The 10,148-nt window shown below is 38.5% G+C and overlaps 1 protein-coding gene across 2 annotated transcripts; it reads right to left on the bottom strand.

The window, feature by feature from the left end:
* Positions 1 to 415: 415 nt before the first annotated feature.
* On the bottom strand, positions 416 to 8,895 carry LOC141388197 (uncharacterized). Of its 2 annotated transcripts, none has more exons than XM_073958221.1 (2): positions 8,786 to 8,895; positions 416 to 2,085 (listed from the first exon to the last, which is right to left on the bottom strand). In XM_073958221.1, the coding sequence occupies exon 2, from the start codon at positions 2,079 to 2,081 to the stop codon at positions 1,008 to 1,010; it is 1,074 nt and encodes a 357-aa protein (XP_073814322.1). In that variant the 5' UTR covers positions 2,082 to 2,085; positions 8,786 to 8,895; the 3' UTR covers positions 416 to 1,007. The 2 variants fall into 2 exon arrangements, with proteins under 2 accessions (XP_073814322.1, XP_073814321.1); XM_073958220.1 differs by lacking the exon at positions 8,786 to 8,895 and having other exon boundaries at positions 861 to 941; positions 1,002 to 2,288.
* Between the last annotated feature and the right edge of the window lie 1,253 nt (positions 8,896 to 10,148).

Here is a 10,148-nt window from a genome sequence, read left to right as displayed (position 1 = left end):
AAAGATGTGGTCCATTTAACCCTCTATACATCATCCGATCACCATCTCAAATTGCAAGCATCTTCTTTGTCATATTCTGTTACCTTATAGTGAAATGGGTATGCATATATCACTTTTGGAATGCAATATTTCCTATAATAACAACTTAAAAAAACAAAAAAGCGTAATGGTAGTGTTTTGTTCCGAAACAAAACTGAGGGCAAATCCCAAAAACAACAAAATAAAAACACCGGTGGAGCACACTTGGAACCAACAAAGGCGAAAACCAGGCACTTTAAAAGATAAATAAAACACTTTTATTTTCCGCACTTGCGATTTTCAACAAAAGAAAACACTTTCCTTTTTTTATTGAATTTAAAAAATAAGGTGTTCAAATTCGATTTAAAAACAAGTACGATTTATTTTATTGCGCTATTCGGACGTCTATTCCGTTCAACGAAAAAACAACGAGTGAATTCAAAAAACAATAAAAAAGCTAAATATTCGCTCCATCAAATTCCAACGAGTGCGCCATCTTAGCAACCAGTGAAAAATATCCCATGCTTCAGACAGAGTGGCCAGATCAACCCTTGATGTGATGGTTTGACACAACCGATAGGGATTCCAAACTTCGATCCTTCACGAACGTGAACATCCCGGCCACCTTTCAGTCTTTCGGAGCCAGACAGTCCCGAAAAGAACTCGAAACTCATGGAAAGATATCAAAAAACAAAAAAAAAAATAAGGAGCATTAGTGGGTTACTAAATAAAAGTGCAAATTATGCACATTGGTTTCATTTTAATTCAGTTTTGAAACCATAAAAATTCAATTCAAAAAAGTAATGATAAATTCATTCATCAATAATATAAAGTAATTAAAACAGCAATAAAAACTTTGTTAAATCCAACATCAAAATCCAAGGCTGTGTTAAATTTAACAACAAAATCCAATGGGACACAGGCTGGAAAAGAGTAATACATAAAGTGCATCATGGTTAAAGCAAATATACATTCTGCCTTACGCAAATCTAAGGGGTATATGTCCCGGATATAACGTATCCGAAAATAGTGAATTGCGCCAAAGGTTTTCCAAAAGCACCTCCGCTAACACCATTCCGAATGATCTTCGAATACAAATCACCACCTAAGGTTATGTGAACTGGCGCCGAAGTATGGAAATGCTCGTCGGCTAGCTGCAATCCCGGGAACTCTTCCACAATGCGTACATCTACCGACTTCTTAGGAGTAACCACTACATGGTTGCGACGAACTTCCGCATAAGTTTCCACGGTAGTCGACATCCCGAAATTTCCTCTAAGTTGAAGAAGGCACCTGTTCTTGTTCCCGACTCGAACAACCCTTTGGCCCATTCTTTGCACCAAAGACTCGGCAACAATCGAACTCTCGATACTGGGGTCGAGCACGGCACGTTCGTGGATATACCGATCCCCACAGATGATCTTGACCACTGCTGTTGCTTTCAACAATATCGTCTCCCGCAGACTGTAAGTCGGGATCAATTCTGTCGACGTTTCCTTTCGCCTATACGATTTACTCTTCCGACCATTGTACGGAACCATTTCATTGGAGGACTCCTTCGATGATTTGGTGGAGGATGCATGCTTAAAAGCGTGGGACGAACTGGGTCCCTTTTGCTTAGAAGCTTGGGACGAACTGGGTCCCTTCTGAGACGCATTTTTGGACGAACTAGGTCCGTTATGCGATGGTTCTGGCTTATCCGAAGAATTAGACGAACGAGGTCCTTTCTTCGGTTGAGATCTGGACGAACTAGGTCCTTTCTCATCAGCGCCTTTCTTCACTAAATCTTTAGACGAACTAGGTCCAGGTTTGTGAAGCAAAGTGTGGTGCGTATCTCCACATTTTTTGCACTCCCCTTTACTTGTGCATGTGCGCCATGTGTGGTCGTGTCCCAGACAACCGGCACAATGTTGGTAAATGGACACCATCTTCATCCTCTCAGCGTACTCCATGCTCAAAAATTTCTTACAAAAACGAAGTGGATGATCGTTGAGACAAACGCGACAAACAATCCGTTTCTTGCTCACACGATTTTCGGCATTGTACTTTTTAGCTTTAACCATGATTCTAAAATAAATAAAAAACAAATCTAGTTGGAGGGTAACACGACCAATTTAACTACCGGCCTAGTTATAAGACCACGTTCAGTCTTGACCTCTGCAACGCGCACAAGCTGATCGACGCCTGGCAACACTTTAACAATACGACCTAACCTCCATTCGTTAGGTGGAATATTATCTTCTTTGACGACTACCATATCATTGACTTTAACATTGTCGTCTGGATTTTTCCATTTGTTACGTTTAGTAAGCTCCTTCAAATATTCTTCCTTCCAACGTAAACATAAGCGTTGGTTTAAAGCCTTAACCCTTTGCCATCTGTTGAGAATTGATTCAGGAGCCTCGTGTATTTCGGGTTCCGGTTGTGACAATATAGGTCCGCCTATCAAAAAATGACCAGGAGTCAACACATCAAGAGAAGAGACATCATCGGACATAGGACACAAAGGCCTCGAATTTAAACATGCCTCTACTCGAGCTAAGAGCGTCGAAAACTCTTCAAACGTATACTTCAGATTCGCTGCTATCCTCCTGAAGTGATGTTTAAATGATTTAACCCCAGCCTCCCATAAACCACCCATATGTGGTGCACCTGCTGGGTTAAAATTCCAAATCATACCCCTCGTTGAATAATTTTTCATAAGTTCGGGGCCAACCGTTTGAATAAATGTCAGAAATTCACTTCTCAAAACCTTTGATGACCCAACGAAATTTGTTCCGTTGTCCGAGTACATCTCCTTTGGACAACCTCGACGGGACACAAAACGGGAAAAAGCTGCCAAAAAAGTAGCTGACGATAAGTCGCTTACCGCTTCTAGATGGATGGCACGTGTGGCAAAACACACAAAAAGGCACACATACCCTTTGGTAATTAAACAAGCTCGACCTGTATAATTCTTTATATCATAGGGGCCAGCAAAATCCACCCCAGTTCGAGTGAAAGGTCTATCGAGTATAGTCCTAGAAAGCGGCAATGAGGCCATCAGTTGACTTCGAGTCCGTTTGGCCATTATGGTACAAACACGGCACCGACCAATGGACCATCGAATTAAATTCTTTGCTCTCGGTATCCAAAATTCTGTTCTTAGAACCCGAAGCATCAGTTGATTACCGCCATGCAAAGTCACTTGGTGAATAAAATTAATAAGAAGCCGTGACATTTTACAATTATAAGGCAAAATAAGTGGATGCCTTTCGCTAGGAGGCAACTCCGTAGCATTTGACAGCCGGCCACCAACGCGCATTAAACCCTTTGAGTCAATAAAGGGATTTAAGCTAAGTAAACTACTTTTCGAAGAAAGTTCTTTGTCATTCGATAAGGAATGATACTCATCAATGTAGTAAACCTGTTGAGCAATCATTACTAAACGTTCTTTTGTCCTTTGGATCTCTTCGGAACCAATCAATTTTTTGGAAAAACTTTTTTCCCCCTTGAGTCGATCAACAAAACGGAACACATACGACATAAGACGCAAAGCTTTTGCATACGATGAAAATTGGTGCAGAATATCATTATAACCTTTGATGAAAGTAGGGAATACTTTAACCTTTCTCCCTTCTTCCTGCGTATCGAAATGACCAATGTCTTCTTCCCACTGGCTACTCGAATCTTTAAGCCATGAGGGTCCATACCACCAGAGCGGCTCATCTACAAGAGTTTGAGGTCGAATACCTCTACTGATCAGGTCTGCAGGATTAAATTCTGATCGAACATGCCTCCAATTGTGTTTTCCAACCTTATCAACAATTTTCGACACTCTGTTAGCAACAAAGGTGTTCCATGAACTTGGTGGTTTTTGTAGCCACGCGAGTACGACCATGGAATCAGACCAACAATAAAATTTAGTGTTCTTCTCATCAAGACACAAATCGGTTCTTACAGATCCCATCAATTCTGATAACAAAAGAGCCCCGCATAGTTCCAACCTAGGCAATGAAACAACTTTCAACGGAGCCACTCTTGATTTTGCCAACAACAAATGAGTTTGCACTGATCCATCATCAGATGCAACCCTCACATAAACATAAGCTTTCTCAGAAGCGTCTGAAAAACCATGAATTTCAACTTGAGCGCTTGGTTGAAAACCAACCCATCTAGGGATTTTAATATTGTTCAACGAAAGATAGTCAGCAACGAATTGTTCCCACTTATGGAGTATTTTCGCGGGCACTACTTCATCCCATCCAATTCCTTCACTCCAGATCTCTTGCATCAACATTTTTGCCACGACGATCACAGGGCCTAACCAACCTGCGGGATCAAACAAACTGGCAATAATAGACAAAACTTCCCTTTTTGTAAAATTCGACTTCATCTGGATGGGCTTGACGGAGAAATAGAAAAAATCACTCTTGGCATTCCATCTAATGCCTAGGGTTTTGGCGTTACTCTCATCCTCAATCTCTAAAAACTTTTCAGACAGAAGATGATCTGGTGGTAACCCTTGCAAAATTTGCTCTTCGTTAGAAGTCCACTTCCTCATAGAAAACCCAGCAGAAGATAGAGCACAAACCAATTGATCCCTAGCTTCTATTGCTACTTCTAATTCATGAGCACCTGCTAGGGCATCATCCACGTACATCATTCGACGCAAAATTTTGGCCGCTAAAGGCAAGTCCTTTTCAACATCTGACGCTAACTGAAGCAAAGTTCTAATGGCCAAAAAAGGTGCACAATTTACACCAAACGTGACTGTCTTCAATTCAAAATTCTTTAAAGAGGCTTTAGGATCCGTACGAAAAACCAATCTTTGAAACCTTGTATGATACTCATTTAACCAAATCTGTCGATACATTTTCTCAACATCACCATTGAAGACATAACGATAAAAACGCCAACGAATTATCAGTAACATCAAGTCGTTTTGCAAAATCGGACCCGGATATAGAGTATCATTCAAACTCAAACCTGTAGTGGACCTACTGGAGGCATTAAAAACCACTCTAACCTTGGTTGAAGAACTTTCCGGTTTAATGACAGCATGATGTGGCAGATAAAAAGAACTGGAGCCCTCATCATCTTGTGTCACCTCAGTCATATGACCCAAAGACTCATACTCTTCCAACACGTTATCGTATATAACTTTGAATTCCGGTTTCTTGCACAATGATGATTCGTTTCGAAAAAACTGTCTACAAGCTCTCATTCTTGACAGACCTAGACCCTTTCCATTCTCATACTGAGGTTTAAAAGGCAAGGAAACGACATAACGACCATCTGATAATCTTCTCGTGGTCTTTTGGTATACATCCTCACAATATTCTTCTTCTGGACTGTATTCTGAAATTTTCGGTGGTTCCTCTAACTTCCAAAATTTCTCTAACAATTTGTCCATTTCGACTGCCGTACAAAAAGAGACACAGGTCGTAAATGACCCCGTGTTCGCGCTAGCAATCGGACCTGTCAGAACCCAACCGAAAATAGTCTCTTGGGCCAAAAGCGACCCTAGCACATTTTGTTGCATGCCACCCAACAAAATCTGTGGATAAATATCTCCACCCAATAGAATGTCGACCTGGTCACTCTTAGCAAATTTGGGATCAGCTAAAGGCGCAATGCCCAACGAATAAATATCTGGAATGTCCAGAGTGTAACTAGGTAGTTTTCCAGTCAATCTTGGCAAAACCAAACTAGAAACTTGGACTTCAAAACTATCACTATGAGGCGATTTCAACAAAAACGTACATTGCTTTTCAGTAGATCCCGCTAATGCATCATTAAGACCAGAAATTCTTGCGTTTACTTTCTTAATTGGAAGGTTAAGTCGTCGCTGAAGCTTCTCGGAAATAAATGTTGCCTGAGATCCCGAATCAATCAAAGCTCTGGCAGTAAAAATAACACCATTGACGTCAATTTGGACAATGGCCGTTCCCAATAGAACCTGTTTCCGAGTAGCAACAAAACAATTCTGCACCCTGGACTCAGTATTATTTATGGCCTGTGCAGCCTGTCGACTAGTACTAGGTTGCGCATCAGAATCGGTAATCACAGCTGAATTACTCTGCTTAGAATCTCTATGCAAAAGAGTATGATGCTTTAAATTACATTTTGAACAACTCATCTTCTTTGCACATTGATTCAACTTATGATTGTTGCTGAAGCAGTTTAAACAAAGATTATTTCGTTTTATTACAAGAAATCGTTGTTCCTGGTTCATCTTCAAAAATTTCGGATAAGACTTCAACCAGTGATCTTGAGAACAAACAAAGCAAACATTTTTATTTGTATTCGTCTGATACGACTTCACTCCTTTGCTCGGACGAGAAACATCATGAGAACTTTTGGATCCAGAAGACCTAACATCTTGCGAACGCGTTAAGTCATACACTGTCTCTAATGACTGAAATCTGGCTGTCAAAAACTCATCAAGCTCAGACCACTTAGATACCTCAGTTTTATTTCTGACAGTCTGCTCCCAAAGCGATAAGGTGTTTGTGGGCAATTTGATGGAACATAAAAATACAAAAATTGGATCCCAACTATCAATGTCTATTTGATGTAACTTCAGGGCCGTGATGCAATTGTTAACGTCCCTTTGGAGTCGTTTAATTTCTCCAGCTGACTCATTTTTTACTGTTCCCAAATTAAATAGGATCTTTAATTGACTATTCACTAAGATCCGCTTGTTCTCGTATCTATCTTTTAGATTTGACCAAGCATTCGTAAAACCATCGTTTGTCAAAGGTGATTTTTTAACAATCTCCAAAGCCTCACCCTGAGTACTTTGGCGTAAATAAAATAATTTTTCCACCGGAGTTATAGATTTACAATTAATGTATACAGCGGTGAACATGTCTCTAAAAGACGGCCACGACAAATAATCACCATAAAAGATCTCCGTCGTGCACGGAGGTAAACGCAAACGATGGTCGGCAACATTGCCTTCCGAAAAATTTGTTCGATGCCTCGGGCTAGCCATAGTGGACGACAAAGTAGAGTTGTCAACAAAGGTTTGGGATAATTCACCCATTAGCGCTGAACAACTCATAAAGGTTTCTCTACATTGTCTATAGAGAATAGCTGCTTCATCTTTGGATCCACTATTCTCAATGCAAACATGTTCATAGGTAGAGTTAATTCTACCCCATAACCGTTTCAATTCAGCCTTTCGAGGCTCAACATCAAACAGAGTCACACTACTCTTTGTTGCATTAAACTCTGTTTCAAATTCTAATAGCAAGGCAGCAAGAGCTTTAAATTTAAGAAAAACTTTCGATTCTGCCATAATTTTCTTTCAAAATCTCAAAAATTAAATATCAGGAACACAACAATTTCACTAATTTTGCTCGAAAGATGGATTATTTGCAGCAAAATATATGTATGAACAACAAACACTGTTGAAAAACAGATATAACCACCACAATTGGGCGTTTTTTGATAACCAGCACACCGATAATATGTTATTGTTAAGTGAAGGACGACTCACCTTGTTATTACAAGTCTCCTTCTAGCATAAACTGCACCTGTTAATAGCAATGGGCAACAACAAACAGCCCAGACAAATTTGCATAGAAAAACCACAAAACTTGATATTTCAATTAAAAGCAAAAATACACGAACGGAATTTTTCTTTGTTTTTTAAAATAGGTAGCAGTCACGCACTTTTTATAATGAACAATATTTGGCAAAAATTCAACCGAATTATTATTCACAGACTTTGACAGATGTCCGTCCGTCTGTTTCAATTCCAAATATTCTTTTATCTCTTAACAACAACACACTGGCGATCACTTTCACACAATTATACAGATGTAACTTTTTATTATTCCTTAATTTTGCTATTTCACTTTTTCAAAAAATATTTTAATTCAATAAAATAATAAAAATGATTTGCAAATTAAAACAAGAAGGAAAAATGCAAGAAAAGAAAAAACCAAAACACACAAATCAACTAACAAGAAGAAGAATAACGAGTAACCCACTGTTAGTTGTTGGTGTTTTTTCTGTGTTTATCTGTCAAAAAACGGCGATCAGCTGTGACGGCGTTGCCAGATCAACACTTTTTGGACCAAAAATGGGGTACTCCAAAAATTTTTGGGAATTGTTGCAAATAATTTTTTATTAACAAAAATGTTAATTTTATATAAAAACTAGCTGACCCGGTTCCGCGTTGCTGTCCCGTCGTTTTGGATTTCCGTGTAAGCCTTTGTAATCTATTTACAATTTATCAGTTAAATATTGATCACTCTAGATTTTCGAACCGCATTGTTGGCCCGTCGTTTTTGTGACCAATGCACATTATCGGTGTTGTACTGTATTCTAAAATGTGGAATTGATCGCGCTTTCCCACCTATTGGAGCCCCGGTTAAAAGCGTTTTTATAGTCACGCTTAATAAAATTAAGGATATTATCTACAATTATACATTTTTGAAAAATTGGGTTGACCGCGATATTCCATTTCCGAGATGACCATTCAAGATCAAGACAGTAAAAATCATATTATTGCTAACGTTTTTTAAACAAAACGTTCAAAAATAACTTTAATTTCACGATTTCTTAAAAAAATTTTGTGGGGGAGGTACCCTGGTCACTCCACTGACCACTATAAAAAGTAGTTAAAAACCTATTCTCAGACCTACAAACTCCACATACAAAATTTCATCAAATTCGGTCCAGCCGTTTCGGAGGAGTTCACAGCCGAACACCGTGACAGGAGAATTTTATATATATAGATTAAACAAATTATATGCAAAAACGATATCGTTACCTGAATTTCGCCAATATCCAATAAAAGGAAAAAAAATTGAACCTCGTACTCGCGATCCGGCTCGAAGGACGATGTTTTGTTCCGAAACAAAACTGAGGGCAAATCCCAAAAACAACAAAATAAAAACACCGGTGGAGCACACTTGGAACCAACAAAGGCGAAAACCAGGCACTTTAAAAGATAAATAAAACACTTTTATTTTCCGCACTTGCGATTTTCAACAAAAGAAAACACTTTCCTTTTTTTATTGAATTTAAAAAATAAGGTGTTCAAATTCGATTTAAAAACAAGTACGATTTATTTTATTGCGCTATTCGGACGTCTATTCCGTTCAACGAAAAAACAACGAGTGAATTCAAAAAACAATAAAAAAGCTAAATATTCGCTCCATCAAATTCCAACGAGTGCGCCATCTTAGCAACCAGTGAAAAATATCCCATGCTTCAGACAGAGTGGCCAGATCAACCCTTGATGTGATGGTTTGACACAACCGATAGGGATTCCAAACTTCGATCCTTCACGAACGTGAACAGGTAGGTATTTCCTCATTCGTCAGCCAATGTTTAACGTGTTTTCAGCCAAGTAAATGTTAATAAAATGAAATCCCAGCAAATCGATGCCACAGATGCTATTCAAGAATGGGTGCAAGTGAAATGGAATGTCATGTTTTAGCATCTTCACTCATTCTTTTTACAAGAGCGTGACGCCCAAAAGATGCAATTCATTTTCAGATCCTAAGCATGTCATCTTCACTAGCCCGGTGGAATGGCATCTTCACCAACTCTTTGGCATGACATCTTTAACAACCCTTTGGCATGGTATCTTAACCAATTCCCTAGAATAGCACTTTCATTAACCCTTTGGCATGTAATTTTCATCAACCCGTTGACATGTAATTTTCACCAACCCCCATAGGTTTTAATCAGGAAATTTTTGGCCAAAACCCTATTTTTGAAGTTTCGAAATTTTAATTTTTTTGCTCAGAATAATAAAAAACACGTCAAGTCATCTGAAAATAATTAGTTTTTGTAAATAACGTTAGTATTCGCTGATTGGCGCAGTACCAAAGTTGACACTTTTTTATGTAAAAATAAAACAGACTTTGTGCTGTAAAATATACAATTTTTGTTGTATTGCGTCGCTGCATAAATATACAGAAGTGAGACCATATTTATTATGAATCGGGAAGCTGTTAATGAGTACTTTCATAATATTTACAAAAAGAACAATGAAATTTGTAAAATTAGCGTAATAAAATCAATGCATTTATGTATATTAAAAATAATTTTTTACAAATATTTGTTAAATAAAAATTTTAAATAAAAACAAGTAAGAACGGCGTTAAGTTCGGCCGGGCCGAACT

Source organism: Musca autumnalis, unplaced genomic scaffold (genome assembly GCF_047663935.1).
Source record: "Musca autumnalis isolate F117 unplaced genomic scaffold, ASM4766393v1 scaffold_709, whole genome shotgun sequence".
Classification (NCBI taxonomy): domain Eukaryota; kingdom Metazoa; phylum Arthropoda; class Insecta; order Diptera; family Muscidae; genus Musca; species Musca autumnalis.
Note: the sequence above shows the minus strand (reverse complement) of the source record. Positions and strands in the feature narration are given on the sequence as shown.

Bases quoted from the DNA above. Each gene is read 5' to 3' on its own strand.
- LOC141388197 (XM_073958221.1), bottom strand. From the start codon at position 2,081: ATGGTTAAAGCTAAAAAGTACAATGCCGAAAATCGTGTGAGCAAGAAA.